The sequence below is a fragment of the Patella vulgata genome, chromosome 4 (genome assembly GCF_932274485.2).
Source record: "Patella vulgata chromosome 4, xgPatVulg1.2, whole genome shotgun sequence".
Classification (NCBI taxonomy): Eukaryota; Metazoa; Mollusca; class Gastropoda; family Patellidae; genus Patella; species Patella vulgata.
In genome coordinates, this window is record NC_065882.2 from 35,339,962 (window position 1) to 35,355,480 (window position 15,519).

At 35.0% G+C, this 15,519-nt stretch overlaps 1 protein-coding gene across 3 annotated transcripts in view; it reads left to right on the forward strand.

The window, feature by feature from the left end:
- Positions 1 to 1,876: 1,876 nt before the first annotated feature.
- Positions 1,877 to 15,519, forward strand: part of LOC126817160 (ELAV-like protein 1) — a 197,990-nt gene continuing 184,347 nt past the window's right edge. For 2 of the 3 annotated variants that reach the window (XM_050544006.2, XM_050544007.2), the window contains exon 1: positions 2,068 to 2,222. In XM_050544006.2, the coding sequence (XP_050399963.1) occupies positions 2,217 to 2,222 (6 nt within the window). In that variant the 5' untranslated portion in view covers positions 2,068 to 2,216. Of the gene's footprint in view, positions 2,043 to 2,067; positions 2,223 to 15,519 lie in introns of those variants that run through there. The other variant, XM_050544009.2, reaches the window with a different exon arrangement.

Sequence of the window (15,519 nt, forward strand, 5' to 3'; positions counted from 1 at the left end):
ATTTAGTGAAATAAAGATATTGAAGCCACCAAAGCTAGTTTAGAAGTTATTGCGTGTGCAGTGAGCCTACCCCAACCCGATTCCCCCATATGTTTAGTATGTTTACGGTAATATATCTCGAAACGCCAACATAGGAGCCTTCTGAAATTTTTTATTCTAGTAGTTTATTCATCTCTTGATTCCGTGAAACAAAAAAACATTTTCCCACCTAATCTGGTTGGGGTGCTTTTTGATGCAAAATGGACGTACCCCTTTTTTGCATGCTCAGTTAGCCTAGTGTGCAATATTTTAGTATGTTTACGGTAATAGTATATTTTGGGGTGTGGAGTGGGGTTGGGGGCTCTATTACATATATACTTTGCATTAATATGTTTTCAAGTTTTATTTTCTAATATAAAAGTAACAATTATTTTCGTGATAATTACATCATCTAGGTTTGTCTTGGCGCTAGGAATATGTGGGCTAACTTGATCTCGAATCCTATGGAAGACCAAATGGGACAATATTCATGATTCTTGTTTCTACATTCCAGTTTGCACATTTTAGACACGAACGCAACATTCTAAACTAATGATTCTTGTTTCTACATTCTTATGTCAACATTTCATGCACAAAATCAACATTTTAAACAAAAAATTGACTTTATGTTTCATTTTCGGCGTTTTATCGGTAACTTTTATATATCATTAAATATTAAAATTAAAAAATAATTTCTTAATGTTACACGACAAAGAAATCAATTCGTTGGTTTCTGAAAGTATCTAAAAAAAAATCTGGAATTTGAACTCTTATGAAAATATTTTCTACGTTTCAAAAAGTCTTGAAGTTAAAATCTTGAAATGAAAATGTCCAGAAAAATATAATGAATTATCAACATTATTACACCAGAGGGCGTTAGCGTATGTGTACAACTTTGATACAGACTATAGAATAGAAATCAAAAGTAGACTTTTCCACTCGAAACACGCGAAGGTCTAATTTGCAAACACTATCTTATAGTTATAGTTAATATGAAAAAGTAAACAAATAACAGTGAATAGATTTCATTTAAAACACAGCATTATCATCCATTTTTGCCATATTCGAAACACGTGTACGTCTAATTTGTAAACATATGAAAAAGTAAACAAATAACAGCGAATATGTAAGAAAGGCCTTTGTCCTAATTTTTCTAGCTGTTTAAATTATAGAAGTTATTTGTATTGTTATTATATCTAGAGCTTAATTGCTGTTTCATGCAACTATTTACTGTAAACACAACAGGGGCCCACTTCCACTCGTGGAAAAGTCTACTTTTGATTTCTAATCTATAGTCTGTATCAAAGTTGTACACATACGCTAACGCCCTCTGGTGTAATAATGTAAATAATTCATTACATTTTTCTGGACATTTTCATTTCAAGATTTATATTTCAAGACTTTTTGAAACGTAGAAAATATTTTCATAAGAGTTCAAATTCCAGATTTTTTTTTTTTTAGAGACTTTCAGAAACCAATGAATTGATTTCTTTGTCGTGTAAAATTAAGAAATTATTTTTTAATTTTAATATTTAATGATATATAAAAGTTACCTATAAAACGCCGAAAATGAAACATAAAGTCAATTCTTTGTTTAAAATGTTGATTTTATGCATGAAATGTTGACATAAGAATGTAGAAACAAGAATCATTAGTTTAGAATGTTGCGTTCGTGTCTAAAATGTTCAAACTGGAATGTAGAAACAAGAATCATGAATATTGTCCCATTTGGTCTTCCATAGAATCCGGGTGCTGGAATACGGTGAGAGAATATGTGTGCTAAATTGATCTGGAACCCGGGTGCTTCGCTCGGTTCTTAACAAAAACAATAAGACTACAGCAGGTTGATGACAATACTTATTACTATCCAAAACTAACTAAATGTCACCAATTCGTGGTATTTTGTTAGTATTCTGGGTAATATTGGATAAATCGTCCTTCCGCGCGATAACAGCAAACCTTTTTACTTTAAAATAAGCATTATCGAATTCTTTGAGTCCGAGCCAGCGATTGGCTGTTTTCAGGTTAGTAATAATTCAGTATCAAGCGAGCGCGTGCTGATATTTATCCAGGGGTCATATAGTGAAGCCGTCATACATTAGGGTTGTTCGCAATTTACAGATCCATAGGTTTTTCATTTTTTAAATTATTTTCTCCAGTTTTAGCAGATATTGTGTATTATTTATTATCGACAGAAAATGCAGGTAGGTTATATTTTGATCTAAAATTGCCATTTTTTGTCAACAAAAGTGGAAATTCCAATTGGGTTTCTTTGTTCACGCACCAAATCTGCCATATCGACAAGCGGCAAGACACTGTTGGATTGCCATTGGACCTGAATAAACAAAGGAATAACTAATTCGGGTGCTATTTTATACTGTCTACAATTATAGTTAAACTAACTTGGAGCAGAAATAACCAGAGATATAATTTGATTTCATAATGTACTAGTATGTTTACATCATAATAGACCCATTGTCGGTTCGCGGGTAGGCTAGTCGACGCAGTTGGGTTTTATTTTATTGCTGCCTCGTAGAGCGGAATACTACTAGACTAGCCTATAATGTAATTCCATTCCAAGCCAAAAATGGCGAATCGATTTTTGTAATTTTGAGAATCAGTTGTTTGTAGTCTTTGACGGTCAAGTGGGGTTTTAAAGATCATATTTAATTTTTTGAACAATGCAAAAGGAAATGCATAGGTCCCGAGTAGGCTAGTGGTGTAGTGCACAGAGTCTAAAATTAGTAAAATAGCCCCACACCCGTGACCCTGTCACTTCTCCAACAGAAAAAGATTCCCCCACCCCCTACAACCCACCCCCATCTAAACAAAGAACAGACATCCGAAAAACAAACATACAAAGAAAAAAATGACCACATTGGAATAGAATAGTTTTACCAGGAGTTAGCCATGAAACAATCAATAGCCAAGGCCACAGGATCAACAATTGGCAACAGTGACCCTCACCATATCCATTAAAATGATTTCATATCATGAGTCATCATGCAACCTGGTCTGATGGATCTTGGTAATTAGATGCCAATAGCCGACCTGCAGATTATTGATCAGTATGGTTTGTGTTTGTAATGGCGGCATGCAAAACTTATCTCTGTTGAGGTATTCGATCTGATCTATGAAATTGAATGATTCTGTAGGGCTTCAGTTCAAATTTGTGTTTGTGCCACATAATTAACTTAGAGAACAGTTCAAAATTTATGTATCTCAATCTAAGATATTGTTACAAGGTATCATTCATACTGTAGCTTACATCATGGGTTGGGTTACTTCTGATCGTCATGCAGTTCTAACAATGTCGATTGGCATTTGTGCCAGTCTCGATAAAAATAGCCTAGATAATTGTGGCGATATAATTTAAATCTGATGATTTGCATGGAGGGAGGGGAAGAATCCTATTTAATTTCAATAATTTCTGTTTATTATGTCTAAAGTTATGGACCTTGTTGAACGCGGGGGATCACGTGGCTAAGACGCTGGCTCACTAGCCTGGAGGTCGGTTTTTCGATCCCTGCATTGGCCGAGAAAGTTCATCCCGATTTTCCGGCTTGGTTTCCCCTTGTCAGTGATGCAGGACGGAGGGCCTGACAAAGACAGCTGTCTAGTCGTTCGGATGGGACGAAAAACCGAGGTCCCGTGTACACATTGGCGTGCACGTAAAAGATCCCTTGGCAGTTGGAATTCGATATAAGAGTAGGCCGTAGCGCCGTTGCCCGGGCAAAATTTCCCTCATAGCACACTGTTTGGCATATGCCCGTCTTCATTAGCCCAGGTTAGGAGCAGAACAGTAGGACGTTAAACCCCATTTCATTTCATTTGTTGAACACTCTAACGCTATGGGCTATTTTCACAAAAATGTAGAAATAACGGAAAAAAATGGTTTAACCAATATGTGATATAAAATTTTCGCAACCATCAAAAAAAAATTCTATATTGTACATCAGCATAGAAGTACTGTCTTTGGGAAAATATTTTGACATGGTTATTATTTAAAATAAAATCAGTATAGCAAATTATGTGGTCAAAATGTCCATTCCGTTAGGTGGTAAAAACTTCTCATTCTCAACTCTAAACTTGAAAATCTGCTTTTAAAATTGAAAGGTCAGTAAAACTTACAGTGCTTATTAAGAGCAAGGTAAAGTGACAAAAATTGTCACTACACCTGAAATAGGGGGGTCCTCACAAAAATCATTCACAACATTTGTAGTGTAGTGCCTGTATTTTGGTATCTGAATGTGCTTGAGATGATACTGAACAATAAAAAATGGATGAAAATTATAAATAATGACTTTGGAATTTGTAACTTTGGAAAATACGAAGCAAATATACATGTACCATTCAGCACTCTGCAGCTACAGGGTAAACAACACAACACAGTCAATCACTTTCAGATTTGAAATCACAAGCCATTCGGGCCAGTAGATTACAATTTTTTACATGCCCAGGCCTAATTTGACTGGCCCAAAAATTCAAAAGTGGTAATACAAATTTTGTTTTACAGATACGTTCCCGCGTACAAACTGGGTGAATTGATGATATATTTGGCCTAAAAACATATTCAAACTAATTAATTTATCATAAAGTTGCTTCAAATCCTTCTCAAAACATTTTAATTGTCAAGAATACCCTTGCTATAAAAAAGAGGTCATGTTTGTGTCACGTGACTTATGGGTGTGAAGTCGGAAGATAATTCATTGCATACACAAGCCGATGTTGTCTTTAATCGCTGACTATTTATTACAAATATCGAATCCTAATTAAATTCTCAGATTATCCACTGCCCTCGTCTTTTTCCGTGATTTTTATCTCAGAAAGTGTTGTACGTCCAACTCTTCATAAAGTTTATCAACATGTACATCAAGCGCTCAATCTCCGCGTTCAACCTTTGACGTAACACGTGCAGATATTCCTAATCGTCGGGCTGTCAATTAGGGGAACCCTGACATTTTTGTCCTGTATACGCTCCATGAGTGTTTTTCAGGGAATCCAGTATTTTTTTTTTAGCAAGATTGGATATCTCTACTTTCCATATATACCAAAATTGCCATTCTTTATTCTCTTTAATACAAATATAATGGATTTTCATGTTTATTTTTTGAATCTCCTTAATGAAGAGCTGACTCGTATAGATTCCGGAAAATCCGTCCCTGCTCAGGCCTGGAAAGCAAGATTCATTGTCATTTTGGATTAAAAAAAATATGGCCTCTGCGTTTAAGACTCGGGCAAGTGACTTCTCGAATTCGGGTAGGTGATGTTTCAGACTTGGGAATAAGTTGAAAGGAAAGGTTGAAAACAGCTGTCACATCAATTTATAATAAGTCAAAACGACTCCATAGAAATAACACGCGGGTAAAATTTACCGCTCGCCATCAAGTACAGCATGTGGAGTCGTGGATCACGCATCGTATAGACCTCTTATTAAACATACATTATGCATGTATGCAAGAGCTAAATCTGTCTATTGCAGGTCTTTCTTTAGGCCTGAAATGTTATCTAAATTATTAATTAGACATTAACGTATCCAGACCGTAATCAACTCTCGATGTCAACGCTAGCCCGCAATGTTTACTGGATTAGGATACCATTTGCTGCTCCACTTTCATTCTTAATTTAATCATGAAATGGATAATCGAGACTATGTTTTTTATCGTACAGACTTTAGTAATGATGATCGAGGCTAGGCCGAAAATTTAATCGCTAAAATCTTGGTTCAGAGTGGATTAATTTGACTGAATTTTTCAGCAAATTCCCTTTACATTATCTAGTTTTTATATGCTCACATTGAAATGTGGTCGTATATTGTCGTCGCTCCCGTCCGTCCGGCGGCCACAATTGCTTGTGGACGCTCTAGAGGCCAAAGTTAATATCTGATTGACTTTAAATTTATACACAGTGTTTAAGGTCTTGAGACGAAGAAGCCTATTGGTTTTCAGCGATTTCCGATAATTATTGCCAGAGTTATGGCCCTTTATCACTTTGAAAAATCTTGTGGACGCTCTAGAGGCCAAAGTTAATATCCGATTGACCTAAAATTTATACACAGTGTTTAAGGTCATGAGACGATTTCCGATAATTACTGCCAGAGTTATGGCCCTTGATCACTTTGTGACGCTCTAAAGACTAAAGTTATCATCCGATTGACTTCAGATTGATACACAGAGTTTAAGATCTTGACGAACAAGTATATTGATTTTCAATGAATTTTTATGTCTTGAACAGCTAAATCCATGATATTAAAAGTTTTGTATACAAAACGTTAACATGGGGCAGAACTTTATAAAAACAAACAAATTCTAATAGTTTTCTGATAATTACTTCATGAGTGGTTGCTCTTAATCAGATTTTAGTGTATTATAAATGTTTCATTACTGAAAAAAGTAAAGATAAGCAACAACTCTTGTTGACTGCCCGGACGATTTAGCTGTTGTGGGTGTATGTTTCGTTGCCTGGCAACCTATCTTTAACTATTATTATAGTGAGAACTGCCAGCTCTTTATCTAATCTCCCTTAATGTATCTTTAAGGAATGGCAATATTTCCAATGTTGAATGTTTATGAAAAAATGTTTTAGTTCTTTATATGTGTAATATGTATATAAAAAAAGTAGCTGACAAATTTATTAGAAATAGGCCAATTCAAAATACGAAAAAAAAAAATTAACACGAAACACCTGGTTATTAAAAGGCTCCACCAAACGATAATACATTAGTTGCAGAGGTAGCTTTTCTTCTACAGGTCGCTTCAGTAACTAACCTGTACATTGTTCCATATAAATATCGTAATATGAAACCTATGGGAATTTCTAAAAATTCTTGAAAGTCTGCGAATTTGCTTTGCCTCGGCGACATAAGATTCGTGCAATTCTATAATCCGTATCCACGTAAATTTCTCCATGGTGCCAAACTTCCGTGCTAAACTGAATACTTCGCCGTTGAGGTGTAGAATTCAGATTCTAAAATATCCGTAATAAATTTAATATCAAAACACGATTTGACACCTGTGACTATGCATGGTTGCATATTTACATGTACCACGTGTGGAGGACCGGTATAATTTATTTAGATACACTACAGTGCTGGAGTTTGGGACTATAATCGCCGAACACCGCGGAAAAACACTCTATTTCACGGTGGAATCTTGGAGAATTGCTAGCGAAACGGCAGCTAGCCAAATCACCGCAAAATAGAGTGTTTCGCGGTGAAACACGGTGAATCGCTTGAGTGCCGATATCATCCCGATGTAAGCATGTTGACGAAAAATGTAATTTATTTAAGTTGAATACAAGATATGTTAACCGTTGGCAAGGCAGCTACGGTCGTATTTCTAACACACTGTACATGTACATGTATAACGTGGTGCCACAATGTACGTGTATGCAAACAATGAATAACTTACAATTTTTTAAACGTATCATTTCATCTTATTGGCTGCTATCAAATCCAAACTTTAAATTATATTCGATGAGATCTGATTTTCATGAAACTTGAAATGTATGTATGCTTATAACCCAAAGATCTCGGTTCCTTTCGATATTGGCGCATATCGGACCATAACTTTCTGAATTATGGCCCCTGATTGTATGAAAGATCGCGTTTTTAGCTTGTGGACCCTATAGAGGTCATAATTTTTATCCGATTTAAAAAAACGTTTTAATATATCACCGTTATACCCTAAGAATGGGTGAGTTTGATTTTCGTGAAAATCGGCCCAAAACTGACAGACAAAATGGCTGCCCCTCGTTTTCAAATAGCGTAAAAATATGGTACATGTATATCAAGGTTGTGGACCCTCTAGAGGTCACAATTTTCTTCTGATTTTGAAGGAACTTGAAATGTAAGTTTATAACCCAAAGATCTCGGTTCCTTTCAATATTCGTGATCGAATCGTAACCTCCAGAATTATGGTCCCTGATTGTACGAAAAATCTTGTTTTTAGCTTGTGGACCCTATAGCGGTCATAATTCTTATCCGATTTAAAAAAAACGTTTGAATATATCACCGTTGTACCCTAAGGATGGTTGAGTTCGAATTTCGTAAAAATCGGACTAAAACTGAGAACTGACGACCAAAATGGCCACGCCTCGTAATCAAATAGCGTAAACATATGGTATATCAATGTTGTTAACCCTGTGGAGGTCACAATTTTAATGTGACTTTGATGAAACTTAAAAAATGCATGTTTATAATTCAAAGATCTTGGTTGCTTTCCATATTCGTGCATATCGGATTGTAACTGCCTGAATTATGGGCCCCCGATTGTACGAAAAATGGCGATTTTAGCTTGGGGTCTCTCTAGAGGTCACAATTATGATCTGATTTAAAACGCACTTTGAATATATCACCGCTACACCGTAATGAAGGATGAGTTCGAATTTCGTGAAAATCGGACCAAAACTGCCATACAAAATGGCCGCCCCTTGTATGCAAATAGTGTAAACATCTGGTATATTAAAGTAGCTAAGTCTCTAACTCAATATCATCCAAAATCTTTGACATTGAAAACATTAATTATTTGTCAATTTAAATCAACATTGGTGTTGTTATCTTACCGGGAAAAGATGGGCTTCTGATATCCATTAATTAAGACAAAATAAACATTTTAGCGTTGGTACACGAATCGTGTACCATGGTGCATTTCAGTGCCATTTTTAACAAGGGACTCGTAGAAAGAGGCTAGATATATTCCACAAGTCATGTCAAGCGGTGAGGCCATATTCTTATCTGGAGAGCATGTACAATAAATACTCTCGGTATAGAGTGGAATAACCAGACACTAGAGATTGCCTTTCGATTGAGACTTCTGGCGTATTTCGCCGATCATAACTGATTAGAAATTGCAGTAAAAACAGAAACGATTGAATGTAAATCAGTTTATATACATTCACATTGCATTATTATGCGTTGTGACCCATTTGTGTGAATTTCTAGATCCAAAATATTAGCGATTTAGCTCCTTTAAGGTTGTGTGTGGACACTCTGGAGGTCACAATTTTGTGCCGATTTTGATGAAACTTGAAATGCATGTTTATAACTCAAAGATTTGATTGCTTTCGATATTCGCGCATATCGGATCGTAACTTCCTGAAGTATGGCCCCTGATTGTACGAAAAATCGTGGTTTTTAGCTTGTGGTCCCTCTAGAGGTCACAATTATTAACCGATTTAAAAAAAACGTTCGAATATATCACCGTTACACCATTATGATGGCTGAGTTGGAATTTCGTGGAAATCGGACCAAAACTGCCGGACAAAATGGCCACCTCTTGCATGCAAATAGTGTAAATATATGGTATATCAAGGTTGTGGATCCTCTAGAGAGAGGACACAATTTTGATCCGATTTTGCTGAAACTTGAAATACATATTTATAACCCAAAGATCTTGGTTCCTTTCGATATTCATGCATATTGGATCGTAACTTCTTGAATTATGGCCCTTGATTGTAAGAAAAATCACTTCTTTTTTTTGAGCTTGTTCTCTGTCCATCTCTTGCAAAATGTGGGCGTATCTTGCATGGCAACCGTTTGTTGTTTTTTTTACAAATATCCTCCATTTTTTCCAAGGGACTACTTTCAGACTTTTTGTATGGAGTACCATCATAAACATTATCTGAATAAAATATTTCGGGTCTATATATGGAAAAAAATAAATATAGCATCAAAATTTCCTTCAAACTCCTTTTGTTTTCAACTATTATTATTATAGGCCTAATGCATACACATTGCTTACATTTTTATGACTTCTTTTAATTCACCCTTAGAAACTTTTTGCCTGAAAGCATAAATAAATATACACTGACGATTAAACATTGGACATACATGTACGTATTGACTAAGTTTTATATTAAGATATTTTGTAAAACATTTTATTATATGCCCACATTGAAATGTGGACGTATTATTGCCGTCGCCCCCGTCTGTCGGTCCGTCCGTCCGTCCATCGTCCACAATTTCTTGTGAACGCTCTAACGCCAAAAGTTATCATCCAATTGTTTTAAAATTGATATATGTTGTTTTCATTAGTAAGATGAAGAAGCCTATTTAATTTCAATAATTTCTGTTTATTATGTCTAGAGTTAGGGCCCTTGTTTCACTTTGTTGAACCTTGTGAACTCTCTAATGCCAAAAGTTAACATATGATCTTTGTGAAATTTATATGCAATATTTAAGTTAGTGAAACAAAGAAGCCTATTGAATTTCAACAATTTCTGTTTATTACGTCTAGAGTTATGGCCCTTGTTTCAATTTATTGAACCTTGTGAACGCTAACTCCAAAAGTTATCATCCGATCTTTCTGAAATTTATATGCAATATTTAAGTTAGTGAAACGAAGAAGCCTATTGAATTTCAACAATTTCTGTTTATTACGTCTAGAGTTATGGCCCTTGTTTCACTTTATTGAACCTTGTTAACTCTAACTCCAAAAGTTATCATCCGATCTTTCTGAAATTTACATGCATTAGTGAAACGAAGAAGCCTATTGAATTTAAGCAATTTCCGTTTATTACGTCTAGAGTTATGGCCCTTGTTTCACTTTATTGATCCTTGTGAACGCTCTAACGTTAAAAGTTATCATTCGATCTTTCTGAAATTTATATGCATTATTTAGATTGCTGAAACGAAGAAGCCTATTAAATTTCAGCAATTCCCGTTTATTACGTCTAGAGTTATGGCCCTTGTTTCACTTTATTGATCCTTGTGAACGCTCTCAAGTCAAAAGTTATCATCTGATCTTTCTGAAATTTATATGCATTATAGCCTATTCAATTTCAGCAATTCCCGTTTATTACGTCTAGAGTTATGGCCCTTGTTTCACTTTATTGATCCCTGTGAACGCTCTCAAGTCAAAAGTTATCATCCGATCTTTCTGAAATTTATATGCATTATAGCCTATTCAATTTCAGCAATTCCCGTTTATTACGTCTAGAGTTATGGCCCTTGTTTCACTTTATTGATCCTTGTGAACGCTCTTAACGTCAAAAGTTATCATCCGATCTTTGTGAAATTTATATGCATTATTTAGATTACTGAAACGAAGAAGCCTATTGAATTTCAGCAATTTCCGTTTATTACGTCTAGAGTTATGGCCCTTGTTTCACTTTATTGATCCTTATGAACGCTCTAACGTTAAAAGTTATCATTTGATCTTTCTGAAAATTGTATGCATTATTTAAATTAGTGAGACAAAGAATCCTGTTGAATTTCAGCAATTTCTGTTTATTACGTCTAGAGTTATGACCCTTGTTTCACTTTATTGAACCTTGTGAACGCTCTAACTCCAAAAGTTATCATCCGATCTTTCTGAAATTTACATGCATTATTTAAATTAATGAAACGAAGAAGCCCATTGAATTTCAGCAATTTCCGTTTATTACGTCTAGAGTTATGGCCCTTGTTTTCAGGGTTGTAAAAATCCACTAGCCCGCCGCCCGGGGCTACCAAAAATAACTTACGGGCTAGTGATCTATTTAGCCGTACTAGTCCTGGGCTAGTGCCCTTTCATTGGTTTGTGACTCAAACTAGTGACGATATAGATAAATAAACTGTAAAATATCCCACATTTATTCGTCATATTCCAAGGAAAACTCAATCTTAAGAATAGATTTTCTGTAGTATTTACTGTACCCCTTCTATTCCCTTTTATTCATTCATAATTGACATTTCATTTCTCCATCTTGCACGCTTTGACAGGTCATGTATAAACCAGTTGAAATAAGGTTGAATTAAAAACAAAAGACTCGCTTATACTTTAAATCAGTGATGGGATTTTGCCTGTATATTCCGGACTTGTCCGAATCTTTTTTCCAAGCGCCCAAAATTGTCCGACCGGGAATATGCCCAATCGGAGATCAAGACATGGTGAATAATATTCAAAATTCCGAAATTAATATAGTTTACTGAGGGTATAACTACCACTCAACCCGATTATCGTCGATAATACGCTGGGTTTATTAGGTAATTAAGTGATCAACGTATTTATCGAGTTATACTTTCTATAAACCTACCTTGATTAACTACTTAATCTGCCTTGATTGACTGACTTAATCCTTTGTCGGACAATTCATCAATCTAATCTTAAACGGAAGTCATTGCTTTCCTTTTGTCGGACTATTCATCAATTCAATAAGAATGATTATAATTTTAATCCACCTGTTTACCTCGTGGTTTCTCAATTGTCGGGCATCTTAATCGCATTGATGTGAGCCGACAGCATCTATAATAAACTAATCATAGATGTCACATATCGTAAGAGTATATAACACCCTAAATCAATTGACAGTCATTTTGTCTACGATATTTTTTACGTCTTTTAAGAATCCATATAGAAATTCTCATCCACAGTGGCCCTTTCCCTTGATTTCGAGCGCGGCACGAATATTGCTTAACATATTATTAGGCAGTGCTTACTATGAAGCCATGTGATGTGAGTCACGTAGGCTATTAGTCTCTATTATCCAGAAAAATATTCTACGAATATGTTGAAGACAAGGAGTTTCTGGGTGACCGAGACTAGTACGCACCCAGCAAAATAACAAAAGGGGAGGGGCTACCAATAGCTATATGAGCAGAAATTCTAACGTATTTGTAGGCAGGAATTAAGAAGCATGTCAATCATTCTGCTGTGTTGCCTATGATGCCTGTCACTCTGTCGTGACTATGAAAGAGTGTTATTCGCTGAAGTTAGCTATGCCTGTTTACAAGTTATTTAACTATTTCGGAAGTTCTGCATTCATTTGCTGCCGTATAAATGAAGACACGTAATTCTAAAGGAATATTATGGTTGTGAATTTGATGCCGAAGCAGGACCGGCAAGCTTTCATTCAACATATTACGAAAATGCTTAATTTTGTAGGACATTTACTGACATAAATTTGAATGCCGTACGGGAATTAAGTGTGAAAAATAGCGAGGTCACCAATTTTTATTAGGTACGGGATTTGAATATTTTGTTGACATGTGGTTTTTAATTGTGGTATGAATTGAATACTGTACGGGAATTAAATATGAAAAATAGCGAGGTTCACCTATTTTTATTACGTACGGGATTTGAATATTTTGACATGTGACTTTTAATTGTGGTACGAATTCATCTGCTTAAATAACGATAAGAGTTATGCCCCTTTATTTTCGGTAAAATGTCCGACAAGAAAAATTTGGAAATCCCATCTCTGCTTTATATTAGATTAGTTCTGACATAAATATTTGAAAGGTTACCTTTGTATTTTTAAATACAAGATAATTTTGATTATTTAAGGTGATTATTTACTACAGGTGTTCATTACACACAAGCCATGATGAATGGTTCCAGTGACCTGTGTGTCATCAACTTTGACCCTAACGGCACACAGCATGGCACTCGATAATATAAACAATTTTACTATCCTGTCTATTTTAATATTATATCAGCACATTAAACTGATTTGTTTCATTTTGAGACTCTTTATTATAGAGTGACCAGGTAAATAAATACGGTAAAACAATTAATTTGTCAATCAGTTGAGGCTATCTCGTGCTTTACAGTAAGTGCTAATAATAATGTAACGTATACAAATCTTCGAGCGGGAATTAAAGGACGTTAATTTACCGTGATATATTATAAATGACATGTGCTATATGAAGTATTTACATATGGTCTTTAGTGAAAGAAAACATTGTTGTGGCTACCATTCCTGGTCTTGAAGGTCAGATATTATATGAAAACGAATATCGGTTTGTAGGTTTTTTTTTAACCGTTTCACCAGTGCAACCGAAGTGTGACCGGTTAACCGATCGAGTAGCCGTATACATCCTTAATTATTTGGCAATCAAGTCTACGATCTTTATTAAAAACGATAGGTTGGCAGCCAACAAAACATATGGGATCAAAAATTTTTTTACGCCCCTGCTTGTTTCACTTTATTGAACCTTGTGAACGCTCCAACGCCAAAAGTTATCATTCAATCTTTGTGAAATTTATATGCATTATTTAGATTAATGAAACGGAGAAGCCTATTGAATTTCAGCAATTTCCGTTTATTACGTCTAGCGTTATGGCCCTTGTTTCGCTTTATTGATCCTTGTGAACGCTCTACCGCAAAAAGTTATCACCCGATCTTTGTGAAATTCATATGCATGACTTAAATTATTGAAACGAAAAAGCCTATTGAATTTCAGCAATTTACAATAATTACTTCTAGAGTTATTGCCCTTGTTTCACTTTGTTAAACCGTGTTAATGCTCGATTGATGATAGTTATCATCCGATATATATGAAATTTATATGCATCATTTAAATTTGTGAAACAGGTCTATTGAATTTCAGCAATTTCCGTCAATAATTTCTAGAGTTATGGCGATTGTGAACGTTTGAATGACAAAAGTGATCATGTGATCTGTATGAAATTTATATGCATTATTTAAATTAGTAAAACGAAAAAGCCTGTCAAATTTCAACAATTTTTGTAGATTACTTCCAGAATTGAGACCCTTATTACAGTTTGTAGAACCTTGTAAACCCCCAAATGACAAAATTTATAATCTGATCTGTATGGAACTGTCTTGTAAAGGCCCCCAATTACCTACAAAGGAATAAATATGCGACAACCCTTGACGACCGCTCGGACGATTTAGCTGCTGTGGGCGTATGTTTTGTTGCCTGGCAACCTATCTTCACACCTGTGAGTAAAATGTTTATGGATCAATTGTCTTTCAAAGGGTCACTACACTGTAACCTGGATATCATTTAATTTTGTGTATTTAGCACTAATTTCTTTCACATTCATTTAATATCAAATCTTTGTTTAAAATTTTTGTAAAAATCATTTAAAATCACCCCAAAATCATCTAATTTGTACAGTACTTGTGTCCAGTTTAAAGCTGACTGATTTATTTTGATAATGAGTGTCCAATTTACAAGTATTTAATTTCCTGACTACTGTTCAAAAATTAATCAATTGGGTTGTTTATTTTTTAATGGGCACAAAACCACACCCAACTTTTGGGTAGAATAAAATGTAGATATGCAGAGTTGTATTTTGGTCAAATGGTCATTTGAAGTGAAAGCGCAACCATTCTTGTGTCATGAAAATATACTGAAAATGATCGAAAGTAATCACTCTTCGAATAAAAATGTAAACTTGCTAAATTCACCTTTGTTCTTAGTGACCCTGGCAGTCAAAAGGTCAAATTTTCCGTTTTTGCACTGGAAAGATTTAAAGCAATAAAAACTAACGCCAAACTTGTTCTACATGTAATTAATAGTAGGAACTTTTAAAACTATTTAGCCATACTAGTGTGACCGATGCCTAGGTCATATGTTATTTTATTATTTTTCAATTCTGTTTTAAATTTCAAATCTATATTTTAATTTTCATTAATGCTTGGTTAGTCATTAGAGGCAGGCAGCAATTAACCTGTCAGTCAAATTATGACAGGCTGGCAACTAAAGTGGTTGATCGGTTAAGTCTCCTCTAACTATTGTTTTAAATGCCTTAAGTCTTAATCCTTCAATAA